The sequence below is a fragment of the Sturnira hondurensis genome, unplaced genomic scaffold (assembly GCF_014824575.4).
Source record: "Sturnira hondurensis isolate 20B ecotype Veracruz unplaced genomic scaffold, ASM1482457v3 Scaffold0014854, whole genome shotgun sequence".
Classification (NCBI taxonomy): domain Eukaryota; kingdom Metazoa; phylum Chordata; class Mammalia; order Chiroptera; family Phyllostomidae; genus Sturnira; species Sturnira hondurensis.
In genome coordinates, this window is record NW_028087485.1 from 1,171,627 (window position 1) to 1,185,372 (window position 13,746).

General features: G+C 42.0%; 1 protein-coding gene across 2 annotated transcripts in view; it reads right to left on the bottom strand.

Annotated features, from left to right (window-relative positions):
- Positions 1-227: 227 nt before the first annotated feature.
- FHIP2A (FHF complex subunit HOOK interacting protein 2A) overlaps positions 228-13,746 on the bottom strand; it is a 32,269-nt gene continuing 18,750 nt past the window's right edge. For both annotated transcript variants that reach the window (XM_037063833.1, XM_037063835.1), the window contains 6 exons: positions 13,430-13,573; positions 12,492-12,582; positions 10,151-10,294; positions 4,102-4,242; positions 3,647-3,750; positions 228-3,542 (listed from right to left, as the gene is read on the bottom strand). In XM_037063833.1, the coding sequence (XP_036919728.1) occupies positions 3,437-3,542; positions 3,647-3,750; positions 4,102-4,242; positions 10,151-10,294; positions 12,492-12,582; positions 13,430-13,573 (730 nt within the window). In that variant the 3' untranslated portion in view covers positions 228-3,436. The remainder of the gene's footprint in view (positions 3,543-3,646; positions 3,751-4,101; positions 4,243-10,150; positions 10,295-12,491; positions 12,583-13,429; positions 13,574-13,746) is intronic.

The window sequence follows — 13,746 nt, forward strand, 5'->3', positions numbered from 1 at the left end:
TTAAGGAGTGAGGTCGATAATATTCCAATACACATGCGGCCCACCTGGGGGGTTTCAAACTGCACACCCCCTCCCCAAATACTTGACAGACTCTTTCTTGTCCCTTCTGGGCAGTCAATGCTGTGGCGTTGCTGTGCCACACTTTTTTGTGGGTTGGGAGTTCCTGTGTTGGACTTCTCAGTGAATGAAATGTTTCCAACGAGAATTCTACAAGAACACGAGACATGTTGTTTACATCACATGATTTATTTTTGGATTATCCCTCTTAGGTCCTGCATGCATGGTTAGCAGAAAAAGTTGGACTCGATCGCGACTTCCTTTGAAGGGCCCACAGGGACAGAGTTGCCGTCTGCAGCTTCCTCACAGGCGGCTCGAGGACCCCAGGGCTCGGTAACACTGTCAGTAACCCACGCGATGGTCGACAGAAAAATTCACCCCATGTCATTTGTTTAATGTAAACAAGGCCATAGGCAGAGAGAGTATTATTTCAGTAACACTATTTTACAGGGCCCAGAAACATGATTATCTATCGTGCATGAGCACACCGAGTGCCACAGTGACATGCGTATTCTGATGAATTGTGCAACCCAAAGTAGGATTACCATATATTTTGTGGCTTTAGCACTTCACCGTAACTTTGGTCAATACCTAAGAACTTCATAATTAAATGGTTATTGTATATTAATGCAATAATTTATGGAAGTACGTTACCATGGATAACAAAGGTGATTCCGTAATTTGTGCCCTGTAAAATTAACTGTAACACTCTTTACACTAGCAACAGTGTAAGCAAGCTAAGGATTTTGGTCCTTTTACATACACACACACATATACACACACACATATATACACATGTGCACACACAATGATGTACAATTAAACTAAAAAGTTGCGAAGCCTCTCATGGCCCCCATATTGCACCAACATGAGAACACCCCCCAGTTACAATGTGAGTACAATGATAACGGGCTGAGGACACATCTGAGTTCTATCAAGTAAAGAATGTGGCTCATTACTAAAAATAACCCCAAAGACTGCACTGTTCGAGAGAAAGATGAAAAAGAATGTGAATACCATGTATACCAGTGTGAAGCAAGGCTACAATTGCGTCTGGAATTTGCTTGTGGCAACCAATTGCCAAGATGGTACTTTCTACCCAACACAGTGCTCTTTGGTCACTGTTTTGCAAACAACAAGCCATAGAAATATCGAGCTTCTGAGAGACAGTAAGAAAAAGACTAACAATGTAGTACAATGTCTCACTAACAAATCCAACTCACTGGGAGAACTTGTGCTGGTTCTAGGTCTGAACTATACATGAATAAACGGAAAAAAGAGGAAGAGAGGGAAGGAGAGAAGGAGAGGAAGGGATGGGGAGGGGAGGGGGCGGAGAGAGAAACTGAGAAGAGAAACAAAATAAACCTTAAGCTTTAGTTGATTACAAATCAAAGTTATTCCAATAACTTAGAAAGATGTGTTTTAAGAAGCAGCATACACACACACACACACACACACACACACAATGACTTAAAGCTTTTCTGAGCTTGGTTTCATAGATTAGCTACAGGGTCCCTCTGCGAAATCAAAGATAAAGTAGTATTTGGTTTGGGAGGTCACATCAATGCTGTTACACCTATTGAGCACTATGAAAACATTAAGAAATATCTAATATCTCTTAATGCCATATTTCAAATACGCCTGCATCAGAGTGGACTATAACTAGACCCCAAACTGAAGCTGTTACGGTGTTCCTTGCATGGGCTGGTGAGTAAATACAGCAAACTTAACTCTTTCCCTTCACTAAAAATCATTTAAAGAAAAGCATGCACAAAGTAACTATCTCCCACTTTAGCTTTTCCATCTTTTTTGTTTAATGAATTTCTTAGAAGGAGCTAACAAAGATTTGCACTACATTAGAAATGGAGTCGTTTCCTTGTTAACCATGGTAAGTGTTCTAGAGCCAAGAATATTCACAATCGTTTGATATCTTGTTCTTAATAAATAGCAAAAACTAACTATAAAATAAATCGGAAAAACGAGTCCGACACAATGAGCAGTAGGTATACAACGTGCGTCTGCGCACACGCCTGCACACTGCAGCCACGCAAACACGCTGCATCAGCCGACCCCTCGGCAGGGTCTGCAACCGGAGGTTTGACCGCCTGCTCCCACACGTAGCGGTAAACAGACAAGAGGAAAAGTGCTGCTGCTTAGCATTTCGACTACACAAAGGAGACGCAAGCTTGAAAACAATATATGTGAGTGGCAAGCATCACGCGCAGGAGGCACGGAGAGTGGATTAGCAGACGCCACTGCGTAAATCAGTCCGAGCACGCTGTGCGCGCCCCTGCTACCCGCCCATCCACCCCCCGCCCAATCTACCCAAATTCTCTCACACGTAAACAGGACACACTGATTTGTCTGCTTGTTTTAAACCTGTTTTTAAAATAATTTAAAACAAAAGACCGAACAAAACTTTTTTCAAAAATGTAAACACTAGGGAGGCCATCGGCATGTCGACTGCTGTCTAAGTTATCATCGGTCAGTCCCCACACAGACGCTACCGCTCGATGCAGTGAAAGAAGTCGAATCGTAGAGCAAGTTTATGAAACGACTTTCAAAGAGGATAGGAAAGAAAAGGTTCTCAACCCATACACGTTAATTAGCATAAAATGGTACTATTTTAGTAAACATTACCAATGGTGAGCCCAGATTCAACGTTACTGCAAAAAATGCCACGGTTTAAATAAACTGGGACCTGTACAGGAAAATTAATCACTCCATGGCTACGTGCACAAGAGTAAAAGAACATTTCTTTACAAATATACATACATTAAGAATTTTATCATCGTATTAAATTGTTACTCTTAGAAAAGTTGAAGTCAATGGTTCCCTACACATTCATCTCCCTATTATTAACTCATTTGATGGTCCCTGAATTATATATATTTTTTCATTTACAGTCTTTCATATTTTGTTTGGTAAGAATGCTGATCTTAAAAGGTTATAAAAATTCGGTTCTTTTTGCTACTTATTAATCCAAAAGAATGTAAGCGTCTGAGTCCCAGAGAACGTCAAAATGCCTTGCTACCTAAAAGGATATTAAAATAACAGAAATATCAAAGTCATGACATCAGAAATTCTGCAGCTTTTCACACAGGTATCAGAAATGCTTATTTCCTGAAGTTCCTTTGATTGTGTCCTGGATTCAAGGACGTGCAAGTTTACACATAGAGCCTTTATGATAAAGCCAACAAAAGCAATATTGTACAGCACTTTACTGAAATTGTCCACTCAGTGGGCTCGTAATGGTTCTGTCCAGTTTACAGCAATACTTCATTTAAAAAGGCCTCTTGTCCTCTCTGCCGTGGGTGGAAAGGAGTCTTTTGGGGAAATGCACACAGTTCGGCTCCCTCGGTCACCTGGGAGGCGCCGTTCAGGGCGTGGAGGCGGCGTGGAACTTCACAAACGCGATGGCGGCCAGCTCCTTGCAGAACTCCTCCAGCACGATCACCCCCTCCAGCAAGGTGATGTGGTCGATCCTGGGCGGGGACAAGCGGGCAGCACGTCAGTTCAAGGTGCCAGCAGACTGTCACGTGCCGGCGGAATTTTCAGATGAACAATAACATGCAAAACGCTGACTTACATGGGACCCTCAGGCTCCAAACCAAGTAATCGCTTTCTGACTAACAGAAGCTTGGGAGTAAAGTCTTGAATGCGCTGGATTCTGACCATAAGGTCTCCGACAACCTGCATCCCAGAGACAAAAGGAACCCAGTTCCAAAAGTCGACTAGTAGTGATTTTCAGGATGAAACAAATAAACAAATGCCATTTCCTTTCATTCAATGAAGAATGTCATCTTTCACTATTTACATAAATGTCTTTGACAAAGAACTCGTATCTATTCCTTAGAATACAAGTTATATGTATCATTTAAAAGAGTGAATTTTTTTCTCCACATTCTATAGTCAAATGATTACTTCTAAGTGGTAGATACATAATATTTTCCTGTACATGACACTGATTACATGCAATGATATTAAGATGTTACCTGGACAGGTTTACCAACTCTAAAGAATATCACAAAACCAGTCACTCACCCTGACGATCACAGAGAAGAGAGACCTACAGCCAGAAGCGAGGTTCACATACGGGTCCAGAAGGTACTCGTGCACGTGCGGGTGGGGGAAGAGGGAAAGTCTAGACAACACTGATGTCACTTGCAAGTTCACGTCGTACGGCTACGGAGAGGTCACAAACAAAGACATCACTGACACTACCTGCCGCGTTCGCACCTGAGTGCTTACTGTACCATTTGAACTTGTCTTTTCAGGAAAGAAAAATCTACCGTTTTATTCCTCCCCCCTCATGCCCTTCTACAATGAAAGTACCTGTGAGTAAATTATAGTGGTTCTCACCCTCTTAGTCAAAGTGCATATACCATAGTCCTCAAAGTATTTTTTTAAAAGCATGCATATGAACGTTTAGAAAAAAACAAATACGGAACACAGCCAGAGAGTCTCTGTTTTATGCAGGTTGTTTTAATTAATGAAATGGTTCACGATGTCATCACAACCCACCAGAGTGTCGTAGGTGATACTAATTACAGAGGACACGACACATTAAGTGTAAGACCAAAGACGGAAGGGAAGGCACTGAAATCTTTTAAAGCAGTAGTGTTTTAAAATCTTTCTAGTTTTAGAAATAACATTCCTTATTCAATCACCACCGATTACCGATGAAGTGGAATCACAGAAACTTGTCAACAGGATGCACGTTCTTGGGGGTGGAAACGACTGATGTGCTCAAAGGGACTGAGAAGATTCAAAAGGGTGTTTGTACACGGGGGCTTCATTCCCCACAAGGGTCAACTCTCCCCAAACAATTGTGCGTCCACGTAGAGTTCCTCACACTTTATTTTTTGATGTAATGTCTCAATTTTACTAGGATTCTAGTCTTTTGATATTTACCCTTCATAGAAAGTAGCTTGGGAGGCACTTTACAGAGAATGTGAAAAGCAAAGCACCAGGACATGCTGTACAAAAAGGGTCATGACTGTGCCTGGGGCTTCAGACAGAAACTGCTCACCCATCCCTTTCGGTGAAGGACCCTGCGGGGTGGAACGGCACTGACTCGGGGACAAGTCTGAGAAGGACCTGGGTGTCTGGACGGGTCGAACGGGCACTGCAGCATCAAGACGGGAGGAGCGATTCCAGGCCCGTCTCCTAGTAGCCATGGAATTTGAATGTTTTACTCTCCTTCACTGAGCAGCTTTGAGGCCACCGATCACACTGACTACCAATTAAAAAGGGAATATTTTCACCCTGGCTGTAGTGGCGCAGTGGATTGAGCACGGGCCTGCAAACCACATGATCGCAGTTCGATTCCCAGTCAGGGCACATGCCTGGGTTGCAGGCCGGTTCCCAGCAGGGGACTCACGAGAGGCAACCATACATTGATATTTCTCTCCTCCTCTCCTTCCCTTCCCCTCTAAAGATAAATAAATAAAATCTTTAAAAAAAAAGGGAATATTTGCCTTCAGAAGACAACAATGCTTCAGCATGTGCTGGCAGATAACCAAGCTCCTGTTCTGTGAACAAACGCTCAGGTCCCGTGTCACAAGGGCACTTTTACTCATTTTCACTTACCACTAGGTCAATGAACACAGACTTTCTCAAAGAAGAAAAACCATTTGTAACTCATTCAGAATCCAGCCCTCCAGCAATGTGGAGACGCCAGTCCTGTTAAGGGAGAGTTCGGAGAGCCTGTTCTCCTATCTGATAACATTTGCAACAGAAGAACCTTTTTCAAGACTCAATTCATAACAAACGGGGAATTCACTTTTAGGTACAAAGGAAACATTTTTAAAAATCTTTAAGAAGAATGCATTACTGTAAAAACGTGGACAAAATCACTTAAAATAAAACTTAAGCACAGAATTGTAAGTGACTGTATTTCAGATAGTTGAGATTTTTAGGTCTAAATTATGCCATTTGCAGGTGCTTAAAGAAATAAATTATTTGGCTTTAAATAAGCATACTGCCACTTTAACTTTTATTTTCTCTGTATGGTGTGACTTTGGTTTTTAGTTTTATTTGAACAGGAAACTTATGTATTCTGTTGCTTAAGAAATTTAAGACTGACACAGATTTTTTTTAAATCGTCACCTGAGGACATTTTTTCATTGCTTTTAGAGAGAGGAAGGGAGAAAGAGAAACATCGACTGGTTGCCTCCGGCACAGGTACACACCTGGACTAGAGACCGAACCCGAAACAACTTTGTGTCCTGACTGGGGATGGAGCCCGCAACCCTTCAGTTCGGGGACAATGCTCCAACCAACTAAACCACACCAGTTCAGGCCAGATTAGTTTTTTGAAGCAAAAATGAAAATAAACTTCAGCTAGAGAGAAACTGTTCCACCGTACTCTAAATGGTCTCTATTTCACATTGGTAATAACCTGAAAACAAGTTGGCCTTTTTTGATGTTTTTAATAATAATCTATTATTTTGGACCCTTTTATTTTGTACTTTATAGATTATTTATCTGAAATAAAAGCTAACTAGATTTTTCTGATGCGTCAAATGGACTTGGCCCCCCTTTCGACTGAGCTCACACTAAATACAGAGTCTGAATTTTAGGACCATGAACACTGACTTAGCAGCATATTGATGTCACCAACAAACACAGTCTCACCTCTTCTATAAGGGCCAAATACGCAGATACTCAAAGTAGTAAGATTTAAGTTAAATCTTAAAAACCTCAACAACTTGATAGTCTCTGAAATTTCCAATACCTGCATTTTACAAGATTTTGTATTTTTTAAAGTATTTTAAATTAGTTTTTTTCCCATTTAATTCTTATAAGCAAACCTAAGTAGCAGGTTAGGGCAAGTAACAGCACTTCACTCTAATAAGAAAATGTGACAAGTGGCAAAGTCCGTTACCCAAGGTCAAACTCTCCTCAGTGAGGGCAAGATGAGAACTTGGCCTCCTACACTCGTCTGGGATCATCTACGTTCTGCTCTGGACCCTGGCCTTTGTCCACAGTAAATGTGTAATCCCAGCATGGTCATCCCGACCCGTGGGGGGTACATACTAAGAAAAAGTACAAACTGGGTCTAAATGCTTTGGCTGTTAGGTGTAAAACAAACAAGTAAACACTACAAATGTAGCACATGCTGTTAGATTAAAAGAAAAAAAGCACTCGCTCCTTCTCCTTATGGATTACTATCACAAATAGTACTGACTAAAGTCTAACCTAGTGGAATACTTCTTAAGTGGTAATTTCTTTATTTGGCTTTCTGGTTACTGAAGATGGCCTGCTTGCATAGTACATTTCTTCCCCTGCCCCCCCACCAGAAAACAGAAACCCCCTTTATTTTATTCACTTTTTACTATACTTTATTGATTATGCTATTACGGTTGTCCCATTTCCCCCTCTTTATTCCCCTCCACCCTGCACACCCCTCCCACACACATTTCTCCCCCTTTAGTTCATGTCCATGGGTCATACATATAAGTTCTTTGGTGTCTACATTTCCTATACTATTCTTAACCTCCCCCTGTCTATCTTCTACCTAATATTTATGCTACTTATTCTCTGTACCCTTTCCCCCTCTCTCCCCATCTACTCCCCCACTGATAACCCTCCATGTCATCTCCATTTCTCTGATTTCTGTTCCTATTCTAGTTGTTTGCTTAGTTTGTTTTTGATTTAGGTTCAGTTGTTAAAAACTGTGAGTTTGTCGTCATTTCACTGTTCATATTTTTTATCTTCTTTTTCTTAGATAAGTCCCTTTAACATTTCCTATAATAAGGGCTTGTTGGTGATGAACTCCTTTAACTTGACCTTATCTGTGAAGCACTTTATCTGCCCTTCCATTCAAATGAAAGCTTTGCTGGATAGAGCAATCTTGGGTGTAGGTCCTTGCCTTTCATGACTTGGAATACTTCTTTCCAGCCCCTTCTTGCCTGTAAGGTCTCTTTTGAGAAATCAGCTGATAGCCTTATGGACACTCCTTTGTAGGTAACTATCTCTTTTTCTCTTGCTACTTTTAATATTCTCTCCTTATCTTTATTCTTGGGTAATATAATTATGATGTGCCTTGGTGTGTTCCTTCTTGGGTCCAACTTCTCTGGGACTCTCTGAGCTTCCTGGACTTCCTGGAAGTCTATTTTCTTTGCCAGATTGGAAGAGTTCTCCTTCATTATTTGTTCAAATAAGTTTTCAATTTCTTGCTCTTCCTCTTCCCCTTCTGGTACCCCTATAATTCAGATGTTGGAATGTTTAAAGATATCCTGAAGGTTCCTAAGCCTCTTCTCATTTTTTTTTTTTTTTGAATTCTTGTTTCTTCATTCTGTTCTGGTTGAATGTTTCCTTTTTCCTTCTGGGCCACACCATTGATTTGAGTCCCGGTTTCCTTCCCCTCACTGTTGGCTCCCCATACATTTTCCTTTATTTCACTTAGCATAGCCTTCACTTTTTCATCTAATTTGCAACCATATTCAACCAGTTCTGTGAGCATCCTGATTACCAGTGTTTTGAACTATGCATCTGATAGGCTGGCTATCTCTTCATCACTTAGTTATATTTTTTCTGGAGCTTTGATCTGTTTTGTTTCAATGAGCCTGTTATGTATAAGGGGCGGATCCTAAGTGTTCACCAGGGTGGGGCAACCCATGTCACTGGGTTGTGACCCTGTACGTGGGGAGGGGTCCAAGAGGGAACAGTGGTGCTTGCTCCGCTCTCTGCAGAGGATTTCAATCACTTACCCCACCCACCAGAAAAGTAGGCCCTTCTGGTGCTGGTTCCCAGGTGGTTGGGCTTGTATGTGTTCTAGGACCCTGAGGGTCTCTCCAGCGAACTCTCCTATGAGGCTGGGAGTTTCTCCCGCTGAGGCCTCAACCCCCACAGGTGTTTTCAGTCAAAGGTTTGAGGCTTTACTTCCCCACTGGGACCCGGGATTCTGCGGTTCATCTCACTCGCCAGTTGTTCCTCCCAGTTTATGTGCATGTAAATGTGGAAACGCCAGGTTCCGCAATCCACTGCCTGGCTGGGTCACCAGCCACCACTTTGCCTGCCAGCCGCAGCCTTGCCCACCCAGGTCCTCCACTGCCCCTCTGCCGCGAGCCCTCTCTCCCGAGTCCTCTCTCCTGGCCGCCCGCCTCCACCCCTCCCACCAGTCTGGGTGAGTGTTTCTCCTTTAACTCCTTGGTTGTCAGATTTCCATGCAGATCAATTTTCCGTCAGTTCTAGTTACTTTTGTTTTTAAATTTGTTGTTGTCCTTCTTTTGGTTGTGCGAGGAGGCACAGCGTGTCTACCTACACCTCCATCTTGGCCAGAAGTCAGTACATTTCTTTTATAATTCCCTAAGCTCACATAAACCTTAATTAAAATGCTAATAAAGACCAAGTACTTTAATATACAATTTTAAATGAATTCCATATTGGTTAACCCGATTTCTATTTGCAGACAAGTACCATCCCAGATTCGTTTACATCAGTATACTCCTCAGTGTGCAAAGCCCCTCCAAGCTCTCCCAGCCCTTCGCTCATTTCTCAGTGAGGGGTGGGACGAGGGTGCCACTCTGTGACCCCAAATTCCTCTCCCGACAGCCAGTGGGACCCACACAGCAGCACGCCAGCTGACGGTGATCCACCCTCCCTGCAGTAAGTAAAGTTTTCTTTCTCAATGCACCTCCCTCGTGAAGATGAGTATCCTTCACAAGGTCTTTGCCCGGAGGAGCACGCTCACATCGCACTGTTCCGAACTGAGCCTCACCAGGCGGACTCTATTTCTACTTGTACTGACTGTACTGACTGTACTAAAAGGCTTTCTACGTTGGTTATAAAAGAAAAGCGCTGTGATCTCTTCCAAAACACATTCACGATGTGAAGACAACGGCCTATAGTGAGAACTAAAATACACAGTTCTGTAACAACCATCAGGCCACATAAATGCTTTTAACATAACACGAACACATTGGAAACACCTGTTGTTGACAAGCAAACTTTATGACAACGTCATCTAGTGGAAGAACTAAGAAAACAATAAAACTACTTTCTTGAAGATGTAAAGTAAGACATGAGATGAACCCGTGATGAATGGTAACAAAATAATATGAAAATAAGTATCTTAACACATTACCTGATCAAGAATTCTTCCCATTCTGTCAAATAAAACTTTCAAAAAATGACCTTCAAAGAAAGGGGCTTCTAAGTTGCACTTCTCCAACGCTTTCGGGGAGCCAGGCCACTCCCATCTTAAGCAGATGGCACAGTAGTCCCGGAACTGGGGGAAAAGCATTGAGATCATCAGAGAACTAACCAAAACCAAATTGAGATGAGAGAGAAATGGCTTCCTCAAACAGGAATACAAAAATTCCTTTGAATGCTGAGTGTCCATTATGTGGGAGGTGCCACGGGGGAGAAGAAATGACTCAGATAACAGCCTAACTAGATGCAGAGAGTAAAATGATAATCATCGATGAAAAAATAGGCACACTCTATGTTTACCAAAGTACCCCTTTAACTACTGTGCTTGTGCTCTTTCCGTGCAGAGGAACGTAACCCTTATGTTCATTGCCTACTTAAGAGAATACTTAAAGGCACGGTAAGTTCTAGCTGCACTTTCCAACTCTGTTCCGCTGTTACCAGTAACAGATGGACAGATGCACAGCACCTGGGAAGGCGAGCCCGCGGGGCTTCCGACAGCGTGTCTGCACCAGGCACGCTGCCCTGATAGGATGCGGTGGAGCGGCTCCAAGTGTGCTCCGCAAGCTGCTGCCATCGCGAGGAGCGCAGAAACCGAGAGCCAGCACCGAGACCCTTTTACTGCAGATTAACTGAGTCGATTTTATGTCCCTTGAACCTAATCAAACAGTCAGGGCTTGCAATTTGTATGTTTTCCTTTGCATTTTACTAGTAATTCATTTTTTAAAAAAAATCCTCACCCAAGGACATGTTTACTTTTAGAGAGAGGGGGAGGGGGAGGAAAGAAAGGGAGAGAGACACCAATTCCTGCACCCCTCTCCACAAGCCACCCGCAACAGGTGCCCCACGTGGGGATCAAACCTGTAACCTAGGTAGGTGCCCTGACCAGGGATCGAACCCACAACCTTTCTGGTACACAGGATGACTCTCCAGCCAACTGAGCCACCTGGCCAGGGATCTAGGAAATAATTTTTATTGTATTTTATAAAAGTGTTGGTCTCTGAGATTGGAAATAATAAAAAACTAGTCCTTCGCTACACCAAGTTTATCACTGGAATAAACAGTAGAAATTCTTACAAGCATGAGAATATCTCATATAATAAAAAACTGTAAGTCTCCGTGCCAGGTAACTTACTTGAATCTGGAATGAAAGCCATTTACAGCAAAGCTTTCTTCCGTATTCTGGCCCTTTTCAGATTCTCCTCAATAAAGCAAAATTACTTTGACCTCTCTAATTTGGAAAGTACTTGAAATTCCAACAAAACATATTCTCACCATGAAGCGCTAACTTCATCTTTATAAGAAAAACAAACATACTTAAAATGATAAAAAAGCCAACTTCTTCAATAGATTGTGAGTTTTTGACTATTTTGCTTTCAACAGACAATCTTCTTTATAAAACCACATCCTAATATTTAGTAAAGCATTTTCCTATTAACACTTCCGAAATTCTGACCTAGAACATAATAGTTTTAAAAAATAGTAAAACTTTGCAGGAAGAATAAAAGCAGTGTAAAAGTGTGGTTGGTAGTACCGAATTGGTATTACTTTACTGCCTTTATTGTTATGTGAAAGTACATCGCCCTGGTTATTTATGTGGTGATGTGGACTTGAAGTCGGGCCGAAAACGTCATGAATTAACTGCACACACAAACAAGTTAATTATATGTAATAGCACACTTAAATCCCAACCATGTAAATGAAAATTCAACACACATTGTTCTGATTTGAAACGTTTCAAAATTTGGAATTTTATAAAAATGTAATCGCTACAGAGTCAAGACGACTGAGGGAAGGGCATCTAATTTAACAACTAAGGACAGATCGCAGGTTGTAAGCTCATGCAGGGGAGGGAGGAGGGAGGAGGGTGTGATCGCAGGGACAGCATCTGAAGGCCACTGGGGGCGGGAGACGCTGCTGCAGAGGAGGGGAGGAGAAGCCCTGGCAATGGGAGCCAGGGCGGTGGTGGGCGGAGTCACGTAGAGATGGAGGTTTGGATTAGCAGGGGAAGGATTGGGGGAGACACAATGTCAACTACAGAAGGACAGGACCAGGAAGCAAGAGGGGGAGGGGAGAAGAGGAAGAGGGAGCCTTAGAGAAATCTCCAGACAGAGATAGACAGTGAAATGCAAGGGCAGGTCTCCTGCGGAAAGTTAGACAGTGGAGCTCAGTCTGGCAGAGAAAGGGGAACCTCTGGAGAAATGGCTGTGGGCAATGTGACAAGGTGTGCGCATGCATTCTCACTGGATTTCATCTCAAAAAATCCACGGCCTTACCTGCCTGTGAGCATCTCGGAGGTAGGTATCATACCCAGTGCCCTCAACGTGGTAGGAAGATTTTGCTTCATCCGGTACCAGACAGAGAAAACTTGAAGGGAAAAGCCATAGTCAATAACATAAATACCCTCACAGATCAATATCTTTGTATGTATTAAAGTATCTAGCAATATCTTTACTCAAGTATCAATGCAAGTGGAAATTTAAACAATAAAATTATATGTTCTCAAGCACTTACCTTCAATCAGTCTTACTGATTAAATACTCTTTCATTAAAGGTTTTATTTTAAAAATTCCTCGTTCCACTTAAAATGGAAGTAAGCCTAAAATGACTTTACTTTTACAGCCCAATGGCAGAGTGCCATGGTATTTGTTAATGTCAGGAAACTGGCTTTTAAGTGAGTGAATTTAAGATTTTTATGCATCCTAACTTCACATCTTGATTAACACGCAATTTTCTCTAGTCATCTGAGAGAACCAGGCACATCAGTATCAGCTTTGAAAAGCAAGAAAAATAAAATTGTCACTGAAAGAGCACTTAAAAAACAACAACTTAAAAACACAACCCGGACTCATGAAAAGGAATATCTGTACACTCAGCATAAACAGACACAAGTCTAATGAGTACGACTGTCAAACTGTTGATTTGCAGTGCATTCTACAGCGTTGGGAGCTACTTCAAATTATTCACCTTTAAAAAGTAGGGTCCTCTGAAGGTGCCCACCGTCCCTCCTTCTTGTTTCTATATTAAATAGAGCCCTTCTCTGCCCCAGGCTTTCATTTGCTACATAAGCATGACAAGAAGCTGACACAGTCTTTAGGTTCAGTAAGGGAAGACTGAGTTCATGACACATCTCTGTGACGAGCTAAGAGCTGAGCTGCTATCTGTCACAAAGACAAGTAAACGAGACGGGAGTCAAATTTACACAGCAGCTCACCTGTTCACGATTTTGTGGACTTCCGTCTTCCCGTCATTTTTGGGGTGGTCTGGAGTAGCAGGAGGCGACGAGCTCAGCCACTCTTGGTTTGACAAAGTGTTATCTGGTGAAATGTCAGTAAATAATGGATCTTCTTCCAGATCTCTAAGTTCAATTTAATGATGTATAAAAAAAACGTATTATATTTTCTAAACCAAAAGATTCTCTGCTGTGTTCTTAGAAATAATTTTATTCTTACATAATTTTATTTTTAAAAAATTAAGAAATAAGCTATATTTTACAGAAATAACATTTTATAACACTTTATACTAACAGCA